Below are 21,081 nucleotides of genomic sequence, written 5' to 3' on the forward strand. Positions count from 1 at the left end.
CTTGAACATCAAGGCATAGGTTAGGGTTACGCATGGCATGTCATCAGACAGGCAACAGCAGGTGTATGTGAAACTGGCTGAAAATGATCCGGAACTAGTGTATCATTAGAATTTTAATGTGTTTTACCACTCTTAATGACCTTATGTGCAACAAACCCCTACTAGAGTGGATCCTGGTGTCGGTTCAGAGTGCCTTCATTTTAGACTTGAGTGACATGGATAACATAAACAGCTAATTAATCGCACCTCAGTTCTCCTCTGTGCATTGTGTCAGAGATGGCCTCAAGTACACACCAACTCTTGAAGATGGTTCCTCCCGACCCTCGGCATCTCTATACACCAAGGTCTTCACTAGCGATGGGTAACCCCTGCTATCTTGGTTCAGACTGACTATTGTTCAGGGCCTAAATGCAATTGCCTTATCTCTTTGGCTCCCTCTGATAATTCCTAGCTGGATCTTAAACTTGGGTCCAAAAAGAATAATAGATCTTAACATAAGTTGCATTTCAATCACCTAGGTCTCCCTGATATTTTCCTGGCATGCCCTACACTCCTTGTCCTGATGTTCCCTCCTTTCTTTCTCTTCCTTCCCCATCTTTCTCCTCTCCTCACTTCTTCCCACTTCCCATCTCTCCCAATCTGTCTCTGTGTCTTCTGGCTCCTTCTACTCTCCCTTTGCTTGTAACACTCTGCCCTGTGCTACTCTCCACCCCGCCTCGCTGCTACTCTCCACAATACTACTCTCCCCTCTCACTGCACTCTTCTCTTTGACTTTCCTTGCTCCACTCCTATTACTCTACACTTTACTGCTCTCCCCTCTCCACTCCCAAAACTCTACAGTCCACCCCTCCTTCTTCCACAGTCACCCTACTTTCACTCTCTCACTCAAGCCTCACTTACTCCCCTACACTCCCTCGAAATCTCATTCACTCCTCTATCCACCATTCACACACAAGTACCACTTTCTCTCAGCAACCAAAAGCTCACTTTGCACATGTTCTCTATGCTCTTTCTCCATGATTCACTGCGCCTTCTCCTGCCAGGTCTCTCAGTGCGCCTTCTCTCACCCAAACAACTCACACATTCCCTCCTCCTCTGCACAGACTTGTAATTGTGCATTTATAATGCACCTAATACCCAGAGGTTTCTGAGCGGGGACCCAAGTCGTCTTGCTTCCAAGGCAAGCACATTGCCCCTGAGCTATCTTCCTGGCCTAGCTTCTTGGAGTTGGAGTCCTGAAATAAGGAAAGGGAACACAGGACAGAGCAGGGCACGGCATGTATAGTTTAGGATCATTGAGGGTATTAGTTGATTTCCACTGACCCATTTCACAATGTTGATGTGATTAAATCGTGCCAACATTGTTCATTCCCTCTGAGAGACACTAGTCCAGTCCTGGTTTGAACTTTGCATTCTGCGACGTGTAGCTGTGGCTGGAGGGATTCATGTTTTGTGTCTGAATTGGGAATAATCTGTTCTATGTTTAGTTACTATTGAGTTTATTTTGTGTTATGCCACGTTTTTAATTCTCAGATTGGAGATGCTTGCCAGGGACCACTCTGCGTCTGCTAGTCTCTGCATAGCTTTGCACCTTGGTTGTGGGAGAAGAGTGACCTGCTGAGCTGGTTTCCCATAGGTCGCATGTGGTATGCTAGATTCATAGTTTGCCCATGATTTCATGTAGATGATTCACGGTCCTGTGGGGTGGACACGGGGTCTTCTCATTATGACACAGGATCTTCACCCGACCACTGAACCCGCCCCTTTGATTGACAGCTGCACGCTTCTGGCAGTGGGGCAGGATGCGGTTGGTCCAATGTCCGGTATCTAACACCAGCTCCTTAAACTGTGGTGGGAAGTTCAGAGTGCAGGTGGTTTTCACTGGAATGAATACACGAAATTGCGTAGAATTAAAACATGTGATCGTGCTTTTTTTGCAATAAATAAAAGTTCATTTGTCATTCGTAATAAATGTGTGTCCTGTGCCAAGAAATACTGTACTGTTAACACAATTGCGTGAACAGAAGTAATTTCCAAAACATTGAGGTGGTGCTTTGTTCTTTGATCATTTTGGCTGAGAGTTATATAAGAACTTGCTGCTGAACCATCCATCAAAATGCCTAGCTCGGGAGATGTGATCCTGGCAACTAACACATAGAAAGCACAACAATATGCCTCCTAAAAGGAGGTGGGGAAGCAAAGAGACTACTCTGTGATGGATGGGAAATTGCACCAATCCATACCATTGGAACTGAATGTATTGGAGACACTGATTTAAACGTTAAGAAAGTCGCCAGTCATAGTCAAGGGAACATATGCCCTGTATGCCAAAGTCATCATCGTCGTCTGCAACACCTGACCCGATTTATAGCAGTTCTACCCTGCACCCTCTTTTCTCTTGTCTCGAACTTTTTTTTATTTAAGTGCATTGATTTGTATAAGTAAACCCTTGTAATAAAAATAAGCACTTTGCCATACAATTTACTGTATGCATACAATGTTGAAATCAGTCTCATGATTCCATTCCAGAAAGCCACAATTATTTGATGCCAATGTGTTAGTCTCGTACACAATTCCTCTTTACAAAGAACATATTTGTTATTTACAAATCCACATCAGCTCTTAAGCAAAAAACAATTATGCTTCAGTGTAGCAAGATTTTTTTGACACCTAAAAATTCATTAGTTGATAATAAATTGAAATGAAATGTCATGTAAAATGCTGCTAGACTTCTACTAGGGAATTTCACTATATAGGCCTTTCTTTGTCTTATATTATGGTGTATCTGATTTTTTCCAGTTTTGTCTCTTATTCACGTATAAAAGGTATTTTAATATATATGTTGTATGCCTATATGTTGTGCATCGCTTCGTTACTCACATTTTTATTACATATTACTATATCACCAATAAAGTGCTTATCAATTATAAACAGTTGTGCTATCTAGCTCTAGTCCTGTCCTTTTCTCTTCCCAGGCGTTATTCAGTCCGCTATAGGGAAAAGGGGGAATCAGCCAGATGGGATTACAAACAGGTGAACAACAGGCGCGCGCTGGTGGACCAACTGATGCCGGACACCATGTATGAATTTTCCGCCCGCATGTCAGAGGGCAACCGACACAGCCAGTGGAGCTCCTCCGTTTTTCAAAGAACACCAGAATCCGGTAAGTGTTCCTGCGTAGTTGCTTCTTTGTTACTTAGGCCCTTATCTTGTAAATGGGCGGTAGAATCCAGCCCACCGTAGGTGGCGATCCCGCCTGGGCCTCTGCAATGCTCATTATGTAAGCCTGGCAGCTCACCCAGAGGCTCATGCAGGTAGGATATTGAGTGCCAGTGTAAGTCTTCGTCCACCAGTGGCGGGTGACAGCGAGCAAGTAAGACCACATTAGCATGGACGGCACCCAATGCTAATGTGTCCCCCGTCCTCCCGGAACTGCTGAATTGATATCACAGAGAAGGCGGTGCCTAGCTTTAAAACCACGGCATCTTAGTCCAACTATTTGATCATTTCAAAGAGTGGGGTGCGCCTGCAGATATTAGGGAGACCTGCGCCTCGAGGAGGGCTTCCCAATAAACCACTCTCCCTTTGAGGAGCGATGTCACAGATGCCCACTCCTCAGTGAGCAGACACCACATGATCCCTTCGACCAAGTCCTCTTCTGATCAGGTTTTCCATCCTGCAGATGCAATTACTGTCTGCACAGGTGGAGGAACCTTTTTAAATAATGTGGCCCGTGTACTAGATATAAATCACAGACATGCACACATGTTTACCTTAATCAGTAGCTTTAGCACTTTTAATACAAAAACAGCTAATTAATTAATTGATTAGGTGTTGCAAAGATGTTTCAATCAAATAATTGAAACATGAAACTACAAATGTGTTCCGTGTTTTTGTTTCTGTTTCTGAAGTGGCTGTTTATGAGTGTTTATGACCGATTTCTTTCTCTAGAGATCTGTCTGTGGAAGGGTTTTTCAATCAGTTTCACTGCATATTTTTGTTCTGACTTCATTATCTCAAAATGGGAGAAGTGACTGGAATACATTCTTACTTTGTTGATTTAATCTCCCCACTTAAGGGTGGGACAAATATATTTCAGGTCAGATATAACCACAAAGACTATTTCAAGAAGAGGAAAGATGTTACTGCGTTCATAGGCTATTGCCAGTGGTGTGTCTAGACTGAAAACTTTTTTATGTATTTAAAATGTTTCTATAAGGCGAACCAGGCACAGATAAACTTGAGCCATCCGATGTGATAAAATGTCCACTAAAATCTTATAGTCAATGGTGCTGAATACTCCGAACAAATCTAACAGAATTAAAAATCAGAATCCACCATCTCTATAATCCTATATACATCGCCAAGAAATTGCAGAGTAGCCGACAGGTTTTCCATGTCCAGAGTAGCTTTTCTTAGCCAGGGCGAAACATGCCCAATTTTTTAAGAGTTGGGAAAACACACAGATTTAAGAAAAAGATGCACTAATTGCTGTTAGGAAGGAAGGACCATCATGATAGAAGGTGGCTTCATATTTGCCATTAATGGCTTAAGTCCACTGAAGACGTGGGGATTCTCCCAGATTGCAGGAATTTTATTAGAGAAAATGGGGCAGATTCTTGACATCTCTCATTCGAGGCAGGGGGATTATTGTGTAGAAAAAGGTTCTGTGTTACCTTTTCTTTATGTTTAAATATTTCTATTAAAAGCGTTAAGTACATAAGATTTATATATTAATAAATCATATAGAAAACTGCAGCGCCTCACACGGCAATAATATATCAATTCATTATCAATGCAATTGAATAACAGTGCAATCTTATATAATATATATATATATATATATATATATATATATATATATATATATATATATATTCTATTTCTAATGCACACAATGCAGTATAAAATAAGATAATAGTTCTATAACTCACTTGTAAGAGAAACAATATATTGACAAACATTACACACAGGACTAACACAAACACCAGGAGTGGAGGGAAGGGTTCTTTATATATATATAAGAGAAGGACTAATACTATACAACCATAATCCTAATCTTGATTGGCTATTGCATTGTTTAAATAATCTACAAAAGATTTCAATTTCAATAGATGTTTATGCATCAAGGGTGGGGAGGTAGCATTACATGTTTCCATCCTGTGAAGACTACAACCTGAGTTCAACCATAATTTAAAGTGTATACCTTTAAAATTCTTCCAATTTGATGTAATCATCTAGATAGATATTGCAACAAATAAATCAAATAAATAACCATAATTTTTACGACTAGCAGGTTGTATTGTTTCACTACCCTGATATACAACTTCACGGGACATCCTGAACTGTATTCGAAAGATGTTTCCAAGGGTTTCCCCGATCTTTTCCCAAAAGGAATTGACATAGTGACATTCAAAGATCATATGCTTAAAGGATCCTAGAGATCCTGCACACCTCCAACAGTTATTATTTTGGGAAATTCACTCTTAAAAAGCATTAGTGGGGTTATAAAAACTCTGTGGGGACAACAATATAACGCTTGCAGAAGGCTAGCTGAAACAATTACTTTAGAAATATTTGTCCATATGCAAGGCCATCTAGATTGAGTAATGTTGGGGAGACAGTCTTGATTCAAAGCTTCATGACATTTAAACAGAACTGCATCAGTTGACATAGAGGAGCATACTTTAGAACACATAGATGCTGTAACATTAGGATTGGAAAGATGGAGTAGTCTTTGAGCTTGATAGTCATTGTAATTAGATACTAAAAATTCATAGTTTTCCATAATTGCTTTCATTAAACTAATGTATTTTTGGAGGAATGACCTTGGGGTTTGAAATTTAGTTGTAAATTCATTAAATGTTAATGGGGTACTTTGGAAAAAATATTGCCCTATGTACCTGATTCCGAGATCAAGCCATGGTCTCGAACAGATAGCTCTTTTTTAATTTTAATTAGGGGATTCATCCATATATACTGGGATATAATTTAAGAATTGTTTGTTTGAGGCAGAAATAGATATGAACGTAAGTATTTAATAGAAATATTAATACTGGTACTGGAAAAACATCTTGTATAGTTATTAATATAAGAACAGTCTAAGAGAGCATAAGGTAAAACCATAGCTTTCTTTATGAGCAACCAGTTTGGCATATCTGTGTTATTTGTAGAAAACCATAACTGTGTTTGTCTTAGCAAGAAGGCATAGTGATCGTTTCTATAACCAGGGAATCCCACTCCCCCTCGGATTTAGGTTTTTTAAGTTTATGCAACAAAATCCTTCTTTTGTGCTTACTCCAAAGGAATTTGAAGATACAAGTGTCCAGAGAATTAAAGAAAGATATAGGAATAGGCAAAGGAAGCATATAAAGAAAATATAATACAATGGGTGAGCCTCATTTTAACAGTTTCCAATCTCCCCCACCAGGAACTATAGAGCGGTGACCATGTATTCGTTAATTCCTGGACTTTAGTAATGATATTGTCTGTGTTTGATTTTGTCAGAGAGCACCAAAGTATTAACTGAAAAGGATACGGTACTCAAAAGGATACAGGTGGTAGGGTCTTCCGGATCCCTGTTCACGCGTTTTGATAGTTGTGAAGTCAAGTTAAGACCTTCCAAATGATACAACTCTCTGACTGGTAAAACAGGCAGAGTGATGGATCACTGGAAAGGGCGTGGGTAAGGTATAGGAAGCCAGCCTAGAACAAAATAAAGTATCATGAATAACTGCCCCAACCTGGGTATGATGGAATAGAAAATGTCATGAATGCACACACTGACCTTGAGTCTAGGGCAGATGAATCCAGCAGAGTCTCTTGAGGAATCCAAGGTAGAACAAACGACAAGGAAGGGAAGATTAGTAAGGGAGACTTATCCCGAACGGAACGAGGCTCACGCTAGATACCGGGTTGATGCACCACAGGATAGCGTCCAAAGTACTGTTCGCTGTCACCTTCCAATTATCCTTGAAAAGCTTCCTTCCCACGTAGAGTAAAGTATAGAAATGAATAAATCCCCCTGTTAATATCACAGGTGCAGGAGTTGGAAATAGCGCTCCTTTTAAGGTATAAACAAAGTACACGCGGTTCTGTACAGCCGCGAAGAAAAGAGCGTGTGCGTGTGGATTTACACGCGATTAGGATTCACGCAGTCCAGGCCAGCAACGCTTGAAGACAATATATATGCGTGTGGAATTTACACGCGAGCAGGATTCACGCAGTCCAGGCCAGCCGTACTTGAAGATAGCATGCGCGTGTGGATTTACACGCGAGCAGGATTCACGCAGTCCAGGCCAGCAGCGCTTGAAGATAGTGTGCGCGTGTGGATTTACACGCGAGCAGGATTCACACAGTCCAGGCCAGCAGCGCTTGAAGATAGCGTGCGCGTGTGGATTTACACGCGAACAGGATTCACGCAGCCCAGGCCAGCAGCGCTTGAAGATAGCGTGCGCGTGTGGATTTACACGCGAACAGGATTCACGCAGCCCAGGCCAGCCGCGTTTGAAGACAACGTGCGTGTGTGGATTTACACGCGAACAGGATTCACGCAGCCCAGGCCAGCAGCGCTTGAAGATAGCGTGCGCGTGTGGATTTACACGCAACCAAACAGCTCCAGGAATCAGCGTGTGGCGGAAAACATGCTATAGAAGGCCCAAAAAGTAGCTGTAGTAACCTGCAAGGATGCAGACCGGAGGTTCAGCTACACAACGCCAAATGATTCGATCAGAAGCAGCGAGTGAAGTTTCCACGCTGCTTAAATACATAATGCCGTAGTTCACGTGACGAAGCAGAATACACGTGAAGTTCGCGACGTGAAAAGTGCAAACGTCGTTTTCCCGGCAACGTATCGAACAATCGCCATTTGGAATAGAACGGTCTAGCTGTTCTACGAGCGTAGGAGGTAGGACCACGTCCAGCATGCATGACAGTGCCATCCCCAAAGGGGCAACCTCTCCCCTTCTCGTGTGAAAACGCTTCAATAAAGCAGGAGCATGAATATTAGAAAGAGGTTCCCAGGACCTATCTTCGGGACCATAGCCCTTCCAGTCCACCAGATAAAACGGCCTACCAGAACGTAGTCTCATATCCAGTATGTCCTGTACCTCGTATTCATCTGAACCCCGCACAGAAATAGCAACAGGCCGTACAGGCAATCTAGTAGCTTCAGAACATGGCTTAATGAGTGACACGTGGAATACGGGATGCACTCGCCATCGTTGTGGCAAAGCCAGACGAACAGCAGCCGGATTAATTACTTGGAGCACTACATACGGACCAATGTATTTAGGCAATAATTTCTTTTTGCCTGGAATTCTCAAGTTCTTAGTGGACAGCCATACTTTCATACCAGCCTTGTAGACGGGTGCGGGTATTCTATGAGCATCGGCATAGAACTTGTCGCGTCTTTTAGCCTGCTCTAATTGCTGCTTCACTTTCCTCTGTAATTTCTTCAGATCACGAAAGGTACGGCCTCCGGCAGGAGTATCCAAAGACAAGCTGGAATCCAAAGGTATTGATCGGGGGTGCTGTCCATAAAGCGCATAGAACGGTGAAGTGCCTATGGCACTATGATAGGAGTTGTTATAGGCGAATTCAGCTGCCGGCAGGACCGTGAGCCAATCCGATTGGTACTGCAGACACAGACACCGCAGATATTGTTCCATAGTGCAGTTGACTCTTTCGGTCTGTCCATCGGTTTGAGAGTGATAAGCACTGGACATTCTATCATCAATCAGTAATGCAGAGGTTAGTGCTCTCCAAAAGCGTGACGCAAACTGTGAGCCCCTGTCCGTAATGATTACTGACGGTAGACCAAAGAAACGAAATACATGTTGGATGAATAGGTCAGCCAGAACAGCAGCGGTTGGTAAACCAATACAGGGAATATAAAGAGCCAATTTAGTGAAATAATCCACTACAACCCATATGGTATCGTACTCCTGGTTTGGTGGGAGTTCTACCACAAAGTCCATAGATATCATGTCCCATGGTTTGTTAGGGACAGGTAGGGACTGGAGCAAGCCCACTGGTTTACCAGGAGTGTTTTTACATTGGATGCATACAGAACAAGTTGATACATGATCTATGACATCTTTTGACATGGACGGCCACCAGCACCATCTTTTGAGTAGTTCTAGTGTTTTCTTCCGTCCAGGATGGGCTGCGATCAAGGAATCATGATTCCACTTGAGGGCTTTATTCCGCGTTGAAGACGTCGGTAGGTAGAGCACTCCTTGTGTGAATGGTAAACCGTTACGTACGTCCAGATTCATATCCTGGATAACTTGTGGATGATTTTTCACCCACTCTTGTACTTCGGTTTTTAAGGATGGTTGAACAGAACAACTACATATTACATGATCTGCCAACAACTGATTCTGTACTTGTGCTTCTTCCTTCGCCTCTTCACTCATACGGGACAACGCGTCCGAGTTAACGTGTTCTCGGGCAGGACGATATGTGACCTGGAAATCGTATTGGGCAAACAAGACATGCCATCTGGCCTGTCGGGCAGTAAGGCATTTCATGGATTTGAATGCTTGAAGATTTCTATGGTCAGAGTACACTAACACCTGATGTTTGGCCCCAAGAAGATGATGACGCCATTCTCGGAAGGCATCCTTGATAGCCAGCAGTTCCCGCTCAGTGACGGTGTAGTTTCGTTCATATGGGGTAAGTTTGCGAGAGAAGAAAGCCACTGGGTGCTCCTCCTTGGTTTCTGTGCAAACTTGTGAGAGTACCGCTCCAGTAGCGACACTGGATGCATCCGCTTCAACGATAAACTGGCGATCTGGATCTGGATGTTGAAGCACGGGTGCAGTGGTAAATGCTTCTTTCAACTTTTCGAATGATGCTTGGGCATTTGGGTTCCAACAGAAAGGAACTTTAGAACTAGTTAAGGCCGTCAAAGGAGCTACTGTTTTGGAGAAGGAATGAATAAATCAGCGATAAAAATTCGCAAAGCCTAAGAAAGACTGTAATGACTTGACATTGTGCGGAATCGGCCAATTCAATATGGCCTTCACCTTGGAACGGCTCATTCGAGCACCTAGATTGTTAATGTCATAGCCCAGGAATTCCACTTCCTGTGAATGAAAGACGCATATCTCGGCTTTCACATAAAGAAGGTTCTCCCTGAGTCTTTGTAGGACTGTAGAAACGTGTTTGACGTGTTCCGAAAAAGATGATGAATAGATCAGAATGTCATCCAGATAAATCACCACAAACTGGTCCATTATGTCCCTGAATATATCATTCATGAAGAATTGAAAAGTGGCGGGAGCGTTGCACAGACCAAAAGGCATCACCAAATACTCGTAAAGACCATACCGTGTCTTGAAAGCGGTCTTCCATTTGTCGCCTTCACGAATGCGAACTAAATTGTATGCTCCTCGCAAGTCCAATTTGGTGAAGTAACTGGAAGTACCTAATTGATCCAATAGAACGTTTATCAGTGGTAAAGGATATTGGTTTTTTATGGTGATGTCGTTAAGTGCCCTGTAATAAATACAAGGCCTTAGATCTCCCTCTTTCTTCGGAACAAAGAATAGAGGAGACGCAGCAGGTGATTGTGATGGCCGTATGAAACCCATCGCTAAAGCTTTGTCAATGTATTCTTTCAACACAACGTCTTCTTTTGGGGTCAGTGAATATAAACGACCTGTAGGGATTTTGGCACCAGGAATCAATTCAATAGGACAGTCGTACTGTCGATGGGGAGGCAATTGTTCTGCCTGGCCCTTGTCAAAGACATCAGCATACTCAGCGTATTCGCATGGTATGGTAGTGTCGCTTTGATGTACCACGCTGATAGTTGAAGCTCCCACCATAGAGGCCAATATGTGTTGCTTGTTTGACACCTCCTGACTGGTAAAGCAATGTTCATTGCAATGAATCGAAGGATACTGGAGCAATCCCGAAACCCAGTCAACGGCGGGATTATGAAGGGTTAACCATGCAAGACCAAGTATGATCTCGTACTGCGGAGCAGCTATGACATCGAAGATGATTTCTTCCAAATGATTATTCGATAATGTCATCTGAACAGATACCGTCTCCTGGGTTACCATACCAGAAGTCAAAACAGATCCGTCCACGGTATTAACCGTTTCAGGTTTGTTTTTGTTTACAAGGGGTATGGAACAGTTCTTGGCATATGTGATGTCTATGTCATTGTTGGTGGCTCCGGAATCAACCATGGCCTTGGAAACCAATTCTCGTTCACCACAACGTAACTTCACCTCAACAATTACGGGTGCGTGTTTAGGAATGGTACTGGAGTCCGATGAAACACTCGACATAGAGACTCCTGCTATTGTCGAGTTTTGGCGTTTCCGGAACGCTTGATGGGTTTTTTAGGACATGTCGCCAATAAATGCTCGGATGAACCGCAATACATACATAAATGGTTCTTTCTTCGGTTCTCTCGTTCTGCATTGGACAACCGGCCTCTCACGACGCCAATCTGCATGGGTTCGGGGTCGTTCGAGAGGACTGCCGGTGTCTCTGAACGCCCCGAGGCTTGCATGAAAGGCTTTTTCTCTCCTTTCCGAGCATTCCTTCGGGCATCGATTTGTAAAACCAAATCGAGCAATTCTGTGAATCCCGTAGGAACCACCGGAACTGTAGATAAGGCATCTTTCAGTTCTTCTGAAAGACCCTTGTAGAAAACAGCCGTTTTCTTGCCGTCAGGCCATTGAGTTTCGGCTGTTAGTTGATTGAACCGGGCAATGTAAGGCAAAAGAGGCTGATTGCCTTGTTGTAGATTAAGTAACTCCAGATCCATGGCTTGAGTAGCATAACGCATGTCAAAGACTTTACTCATAGCAGCCAAGAGATCGTCACAGTCGTACAACAAAGGGCTATTTGTTTCCAACAAAGGGTTAGCCCAAGCAGCAGCTGTGCCCCCTAAATGGGAAAGCACGAATGCTGCTTTTTTGGTTAGGTCAGGAAAAGATGTAGGACGGCAAAGAAAATGGAGTCGGCACTGATTAACGAAGGTTCTATAGGTTTTGGGATCACCAGTGAACCGTTCCGGAGGGGCCAAGGGAAACTGAGTCGGCATAACCACATTAATAGTTTCCTGTGGGGGTGTCATAGTCCCAGATCCAGATGCAGTGGCCATTGGAACCTGTGCTCCCTGAGGACTACCGTGCATGGCGTCTTGCATAACGTCCATACGATGCCGTAACATGTCCTGTGCCGTAACCATTTCATTTCTCAAATCGCTGATCAACTGAGTCAAAACAGCTAAAGGATCCGTACCCTCCATGGCTTCTGATTCTGTCAGAGAGCACCAAAGTATTAACTGAAAAGGATACGGTACTCAAAAGGATACAGGTGGTAGGGTCTTCCGGATCCCTGTTCACGCGTTTTGATAGTTGTGAAGTCAAGTTAAGACCTTCCAAATGATACAACTCTCTGACTGGTAAAACAGGCAGAGTGATGGATCACTGGAAAGGGCGTGGGTAAGATATAGGAAGTCAGCCTAGAACAAAATAAAGTATCATGAATAACTGCCCCAACCTGGGTATGATGGAATAGAAAATGTCATGAATGCACACACTGACCTTGAGTCTAGGGCAGATGAATCCAGCAGAGTCTCTTGAGGAATACAAGGTAGAACAAACGACAAGGAAGGGAAGATTAGTAAGGGAGACTTATCCCGAACGGAACGAGGCTCACGCTAGATACCGGGTTGATGCACCACAGGATAGCGTCCAAAGTACTGTTCACTGTCACCTTCCAATTATCCTTGAAAAGCTTCCTTCCCACGTAGAGTAAAGTATAGAAATGAATCAATCCCCCTGTTAATATCACAGGTGCAGGAGTTGGAAATAGCGCTCCTTTTAAGGTATAAACAAAGTACACGCGGTTCTGTACAGCCGCGAAGAAAAGAGCGTGTGCGTGTGGATTTACACGCGATTAGGATTCACGCAGTCCAGGCCAGCAATGCTTGAAGACAATATATATGCGTGTGGAATTTACACGCGAGCAGGATTCACGCAGTCCAGGCCAGCCGTACTTGAAGATAGCGTGCGCGTGTGAATTTACACGCGAGCAGGATTCACGCAGTCCAGGCCAGCAACGCTTGAAGATAGTGTGCGCGTGTGGATTTACACGCGAGCAGGATTCACACATTCCAGGCCAGCAGCGCTTGAAGATAGCGTGCGCGTGTGGATTTACACGCAAACAGGATTCACGCAGCCCAGGCCAGCAGCGCTTGAAGATAGCGTGCGCGTGTGGATTTACACGCTAACAGGATTCACGCAGCCCAGGCCAGCCGCGTTTGAAGACAACGTGCGCGTGTGGATTTACACGTGAACAGGATTCACGCAGCCCAGGCCAGCAGCGCTTGAAGATAGCGTGCGCGTGTGGATTTACACGCAACCAAACAGCTCCAGGAATCAGCGTGTGGCGGAAAACACGCTATAGAAGGCCCAAAAAGTAGCTGTAGTAACCTGCAAGGATGCAGACCGGAGGTTCAGCTACACAACGCCAAATGATTCGATCAGAAGCAGCGAGTGAAGTTTCCACGCTGCTTAAATACGTAATGCCGTAGTTCACGTGACGAAGCAGAATACACGTGAAGTTAGCGACGTGAAAAGTGCAAACGTCGTTTTCCCGGCAACGTATCGAACAACCACCATTTGGAATAGAACGGTCTAGCTGTTCTACGAGCGTAGGAGGTAGGACCACGTCCAGCATGCATGACAGATTTGATGATTTGCTTAATTGAGGATGACATTTGGATGTTTAAGTACTTAATATCTGTTGGGCACCATTTAATTCTGAGATTAGGGCAATGATGACTTGCACAATGTACATTAAGGGGTAGTATTTTGGACTTGTCCGTATTAAGTTTGTACCCTGATGTGAGGGAAAAACATGAGATGATACATTTTAAGTATTGAATGCACATATCAGAAGTTCTTAATAAAAGTAGCACCTCATCCGCATAGGCTGCTGTTTTGATCTTAATAGCTTTAAACTGTATGCCAACTATGTTATCTTCTTGTCTGATTGCTTCTAGGAATGGTTCTAATGCTAATATGAACAATAAAGGGGAAAAGGGGCAGCCTTGATGGGTGCCTATATGGGAATGATGGGGACATTTCACTATTAACATAGATTGATGTTGTGGGATTAGAATATAACACTCTAACCATAGATATGAAAGATTCAGGGATTTCATGCCAAGGCAAGGCTTTAAACATATAGTCCCATTCAACCCTATCAAACGCCTCTCAGTGTCTAGCGCTATTGCCATGTAGGGATTGCGGGGAGTTTTGAAGGATGCTAATGATGTTGGTGAATAATGTAATATTTGCAGAGGACAGTCGTCCTTTCACATACTCCACCTTATCATTCTTAATCAAGTTAGGGAGAAGCAGGCTCAGTCTGTTGGCTAACATTTTGGCAAATATTTTACAATCTGTGTTAATTAGGGAAATAGGTCTATACTTTTGGGCTACTTAAGGGTCTTTATTAGGTTAAGGGGAAACTATCAACAGAGCTTCTGAAAAGGAACCAAAAGATTGTTTAATAGTAATAAAATGTTTGTATAACTCATTAAGCTCAGGAGCTAAAGTGTCTTTAAAGTGGGCCAAATAATCAATAGAAAACCCATCTGGGCCTGGAGCTTTACCCTTTTTGAGATTCTTAATGGCATTATAAATTTCACTCAATGATATGGGATCATTCAAAGATTTGAAATATGGAGTACTATAAGCATTACAATGAATATTTTTAAGGAAATCGGAGGCATGGGTATTCTCTGGTGATGTTTCCGAAGAATATACATTTTGATAGAATTTTGAGAAAACTTGTATAATGTGTTTGTCTGACATGACTCTAATTCCATTTTGGTCTTTAATAACCGTGATTCTTGCTTTATCTTGTTTGAATTTGAGATAGGATGCTAACGCTTAGCCTGATTTATTTGAAAACCGGTATTTCTTAGATTTATATTTTAACAGATTGGCACAAGAGTATTCAGTGGCTAGATTATTATTTTGTATTCTGAGTTTAATGATTTTCTGATTAATTGGGGCAGAGCTAGTATGAATAAACAGTGATTGTAACATTTCAATTTGTTTGAGAATATCTTTTGTTTCTTTTTTAAGTCTTTTCTTTTTAGCTGCCATATAGGATAAAATGTGACCTCTTATTGTTGGTTTAAAGCAGTCCCAATTATTATGAATCGAAGTATTCATAGGAGAATTTTCTGCAAAAAAGAAGAAAAAATCTTCATCCTTTACAAGGGCAGAATTGAATTACCATCTATTGAATTTATGTATGTTTTGGGCAGTGGATAGTTTGATCTGGACCGACGCATGATCAGATAAGACAAAAGGTTCTATTTTTGCTTCTATTAGATAATTCGTCAGAGATTTAGATATGAAAATGAAATCAATCTTAGAGAGTGACTTGTGAGGAGGGGAAAACATGTGTAATCTAAATCCAAGGGATGAATAATGCGCCAGGCATTGATGAGACCTAAATCTTGCACAAAATTGGCAAATTGAAGGTGGGTATTGGTGATTCTAAATCGCACATTAGATTTTTTGTCGAGTGTAGGGTCCATGATTTCGTTGAAATCCCCACACATGATTAAATTATTGGGGCAAGATTAGGCTATACAATTTTTTAAATTAGTCCAGAAGCCTAGGTCAGCAATAGTGGGGCCATAGACGTTGAGAATAGAGTATTCTATGGAATCAATGAGGATTTTGACTAGAGCCCATCTTCCAACATTATCAGTCTCTGTAGATAATATCTTGCATTGAAGGTGTTTGTTAATAAGGGTGATCACTCCATTCTTCTTCCCATCTGCTACACTTGAAAAAACCTGACCTACCCATCATTTTTTCAATTTGACGGCTTCATCTTGTGAGAGATGGGATTCTTGTATGCAAGCTATGGCTGATTTCGTCCTATTTAGATGTGAAATAATTTGTTGTCATTTAACTGGGTTGTGTAATCCTTTGACATTTCATGTTACAATATTCAGATCCATAAAATTACAATAACAGGACTATATGCAAAGTAGCCATTCTGGTCATATACCCGTAATCTGAAACACTGAAGGGAGTGAAACAAGTGGAACGGGGAGGACAAACATGAAAAACATGGAGTTTTGCAAAATACATAAAAACAAACTTGTAGTTGAAACAGTAGTAGCTAACTGGATACAGCAACTCCAAACCATTATAAAGTAGAGTGAATAGTAGGCGGGGGTGGAGCACCTAATACAGATGTACCCTTCCGTGCTCCTTTCCGGCAGAGAAGTTCTTTGTACATTAACGTTTTCTGCACTCAACCTTTATTCAATAATGCAGTCTAGTGGTATCCATCTCTTCTTTCCTATGATTTTGAATGAAGTTGCGTAAGTCAAACGGTTCTTGAAATGCGTACATCTGGCCATTCAGGGTGACTTTTAGGGATGCTGGATGTATGATCCCATATCTGGCGTTGAGCTGCCACAACGCTGGCCTGAAAGTTGATAGTTCTTTCCTTCTTGCTGCTGTGATATTTGACACATCCTGGGTAACAAAAATGTTGGTGCCTTCCCATATAAGGGATTTCTTCATTCTAACACTTTCCATGATGAGTGTTACATGGGTTTAATCCAATAAGGCAAAAATCAAAGTTCTGGGTGCATTGCGAGAGGGATGTCTGGGTCCAATATGATGGGCTCTCTGGATATTGGACTGTGGTGGTGGAGAAAAATCCAGGAGAGTCGGGAGCCTGTGGTATAAAAACTGGGTGGGATTATCATTTTCAATGTTTTCGGGAAGACCAACTATACGTATGTTCTCCCTCCTGTTTCTATTTTCTACGTTTTCAGCCTGCTTTTGCAAAGATAGGACTGAATTCTCCAGAGACTGTATTCTCCCAGCAACATCCTCGGCATCGCCTACTCTTCTTTCAACTTCAGATATTCTGGATTCGAATGTAGACCACTTGTCATCCAACATTTGTAATTTGGCCATTGTGGCTTCCATACATGGTGAAAGTGACTTGATTTCAATTAGGATGGCATTCATAACTGGGTCTAGTGCATCTTCCTTGGGTCTGGGAGAGTCGCTCTTTTGTCGTTTGGGGGCATTACTGGTAGACGTGGAAATTGTATCTTTCAATTGCCCCCTTTTAGCAGACATATTAAAGCAGGATAAAGCTCTTAAGCGAGTAGAATGGTTGTACAGCAATGAAAAGAGTTCCCTTTGTAATAAGACACAAGATTCAGCAGCTATAACCACTTTATAATTGGATTAAGTGCATACAATGAGACCGTTTTTGATTTTCGCAGTTAGATCCTATATCCTAATATACACTTGAACTCTCAGGCCAGGCCTAGGCAGTAAATGGGCAGTGCAAGCTTCACTTTGACAGTTTAGTTATAGTAACTCCAGGTAGTGTGCATTATATTTTGTTGAGAAATTCTTCCACGAAATTGATTTATTTCATTACACACCTGCATTAGTTAATGGCATTGACTGATATTATGTGGGTCAGTGCTTAAAAGATTTAAGCAAATTTCTGTCACACGTTTGCATCAACTACTTCACAAACAATATGAAAGAGGTATCGAGGCTCCTTGTTAGTTTTGTGGAAGTCCTTATTCACCAATACATTACAGTTGTAGGCCAGTTAATACATCTTTGGTAAGATTTAAATGCTGTCCACAGCCCTTAATTACCTTAAGGATCCCACACTGTATAAAGGAGTTATTAAATAACTCTAATTCCTACGAAAAAGTCATTTTATATGTTGGTTCCACTGCATTATGTGGGAATACAGTGTTGTAGTGGAGGTTTGCCTGTGTCCTGAAGCAAACGTGCTTCCTAACGACTAGCGGACCTCCAAGCATTGAACGGCGATCAGCTGACACAGCGTGCGGCTTTAAACTGCAGCGCAACTCCCCTGCTTTGTAGGCCGTGCCTCCTCACGACACCCCTCCCCCAAACTTCATCCTACAAGGTCGCTGAGCACTGGACACACGGCGGCAATATGAAAGATTGCCACAAGCATGTTATACACAAATATAGTGCATTTATGAGTGCAGCAATGTTTGAAATAAGGAGGACGGGAGCTTGGAAAGTAAGCGGCCATCCACTATGGCACTAAGCCCTGCATTACCTTTAATAAACAAAATAAACCTTTAGATTGATTATCTGCGGCATCAATCATGAATTATAATATGAATGCTTTGCCTCGGAAATCATAGTTGTACAATGTGCCTGTTTTAAAGACCCTAAATCACCTGCTGAGGGAAGAAACACCATTTACATTCGATATGCCAACCCAAATATTGTTGGTCATTTAATCGATCAGTAAAACATGCAGATGGTGGTTTCATTTTTAGTGACTTTGGGTATACAGATGCAACAGCATCTATTTTTTTTTCATATAGTCATTGAATTTCAAGAACACATTATCCACTGAAAAAAACGCATTATTTAAAATGGAAAAGTTCTCAAGAATTGGTGCCAAGGAAGTGTGATTAATTAATGTGGACTCTCGTTTTGAAATAGTCAATGTCTTCCCTTGACCATGAGAGGAAACATCAATAGGTGATCAGACCAGTCAATCTTAATGAAGTCAACTCCTATCATCAAATCTTGGGGACTAATAATCCAATCCACTTGATGGATTCTCCTCACCTCCGAGGATAGTGCCTGCCCTCTTGCCCCTGAGTCCCAACCCTAACTCTCAGGATCCATCAGTATGAGTTATTGCAACCCAAGGACGCAGGTGTGTACCATCTGTTTATCTGAATAAAATGTGCTTGACATGAGACTCTGTTCCTCCAATCCTAGAGGCTGGAAATCTTCTTGTTAAAATCGTAAACCATTAGGAAGGACAAGGTCTACTGCCATAATTGTTTCTCATACCATGTGTGCATTATTGTATTTGTATTTTTCCCATTTCGATATTTCAACCTTTCCTGATATACTCATTTTTGCTAGATTATAAAGTTCATATTACTATGCTTCAACCACACTTACCTATCTCCTTTCCAGCTACCCATAGGCCTACCCATACTTTTGACTTAGTATTCGGCTCATCTTTATCATCCCCTCCCTCAGCAAATGTTTTCATCCTTACTGTGCCACTACTATAGTGTCATCATTACTTCTGTTCTTTGGCATGTGTCTCTATGCACATTTTTTAGAGCATGTGTGCTCGTGTCTTTCATAATGTCGTGGCTCATTTCGAGTCCGGTGGTATCTCTAAGGTAAATCTGTTGAGATACCACTGAACTGTAATACTGTTACCGCCACTTTGCCCAGTGGTATTATCTTCAGATTACAAGTGATGGAGGTGGTGCTTAGTCCCCATTTAATTGGAGTCCATAGGACTGCATGGGGAATGTCGGCAGAATTACTGCAGCAGTAATCCTGCCGAACTTTGGAAGAAAGGTGCAGATTCCTCCAGCTCTGAGCTGGAGGTGAATCCTCCAACTTTCCACCAAACTCATTGTTGGGCGGTGTGGTAATACAGTGGTAAATGGTATTGCCGCCACATTTTACCCGCACTGCCCAGCTCGTAATGAGGTCCATTGAGTTTTCCAGCTCTGTCAAAGTGTAATGCTGCTGAAGTTTTCCATACAATCTATCCGTATATATATGTACGTAAATATTAACCTAAATCCAAAAGGTACTCTTAGATTAACTTCCTTTCCTTTAAAAAAGTAACAATTGGCATAAAAAAAACAGCACACTCTTCAGTACTTTTATAGACCAGGGGCAAAATGTGATATTGCTGCATAGATCTCTCAGCAAAGCAAATATGTTGTACTTGGATTTGAGCCAACCGTCGTTTAATATAGATAGGTGTGTGCTTTGTTTTAGGTGAAGTAAGAAATCGCAGTTGATAATTCGGATTAGCACCCATGGTTGATGCGGAAGCCAATGAGCTCGGTTTACATGCAGGATACATTTGATGATCTCAGTCCACGTATGAAGTGAGCTGAGTGATCGACACACCACCACTATTTCTTATCCTGCCTGGCTACCGTACCCTAACGAACCCAGCTCTTCCCTGATACACCCACCTGCTAAACAGAGCCCCCAAATTCACCCTCCACTCATCTCTACCCCCCACTGCATTTAGCTCTTGCCTGCTCCCAGTCTCCAGCTTCCACTCCACTGCCCGTAACATGGCCGCTAATGAAATGGGGAAGGATCAACTTGTAGTACCCTTCTCCTTTTTTTCTGTCGACGTCCATTTTCTTTTGAAGTCTATTTTTAAACTTGTTAAACGGCTTCTTCACCGTTTCACAGTAAACAAAGGCTATTTGCTCTACGGGGTTTGCCTAGTTGTAATAATGCTTTTTCCTGTGAGCTACGCCATTCAGTAATGGCTTCACTTGGACCTCTGGCTGTTATTGACCAGTGCACATGTAAGGAGGGGTTTTATTGTTTAAATATATACAGTGGTTACTCATTTTGTGCCTTCCAGATGCTTTGCACTACAACTCCCATGATCCTTCACTACTGACTTTACTAGCTAGAAATCATGGCAGTTGAAGTACAAAACAGGGTCACATAATTAGCTACCAAAACATATAGTATCAAGTGTGACGCAGGTTATAATAGCTTCATAAACTTCACCCTTGGGCTGCACTGTGCGCTATGGGCACATACATATTGCTAAATGCCTTTGCTGTGAGAGCCTTTAACTAGGTGTTTTGGGCCCATTAATCCTGTTACGGTCCAAGGATCTTGTTTGGAAAGATGTCCTCTTTACTGCACCTTTCCTTCCATCTTTATGGACCCCAAAACATTTTGCTTTTGTTTTTGAAGCTGACCTGCTCTTTTTGCAGTACAGTGAAGCCTTACATTTGCTTATATGTCATAGGGAAACTTACATTTCCTTCAGGCTGTCAGTACTGTGAAACATTATTTCCCTTATTGGTGTCACAGTGTTGCTACTCATGGTTACTTTTTTTTTTAAATTAAGTTTTTATTAGCATTTTTTAACAACAATAACAGTTCCCAACAAGAGGCCTCTCCCGCCCCCTTGCCCTCCGCTAGATTTGAGCAGGGGCCAAAAAGGAAAAGAAAAACA

At 42.2% G+C, this 21,081-nt stretch overlaps 1 protein-coding gene across 1 annotated transcript in view; it reads left to right on the forward strand.

Annotated features, from left to right (window-relative positions):
* The window catches only part of FNDC1 (fibronectin type III domain containing 1), a 962,270-nt gene that overhangs the window by 336,863 nt on the left and 604,326 nt on the right, over positions 1-21,081 (forward strand). The window contains exon 5 of the mRNA XM_069606705.1: positions 2,976-3,163. Coding sequence (XP_069462806.1) covers positions 2,976-3,163 — 188 coding nt within the window. The remainder of the gene's footprint in view (positions 1-2,975; positions 3,164-21,081) is intronic.

This window comes from Ambystoma mexicanum, chromosome 4p (genome assembly GCF_040938575.1).
Source record: "Ambystoma mexicanum isolate Mex_15411 chromosome 4p, UKY_AmexF1_1, whole genome shotgun sequence".
NCBI classification, from domain to species: domain Eukaryota; kingdom Metazoa; phylum Chordata; class Amphibia; order Caudata; family Ambystomatidae; genus Ambystoma; species Ambystoma mexicanum.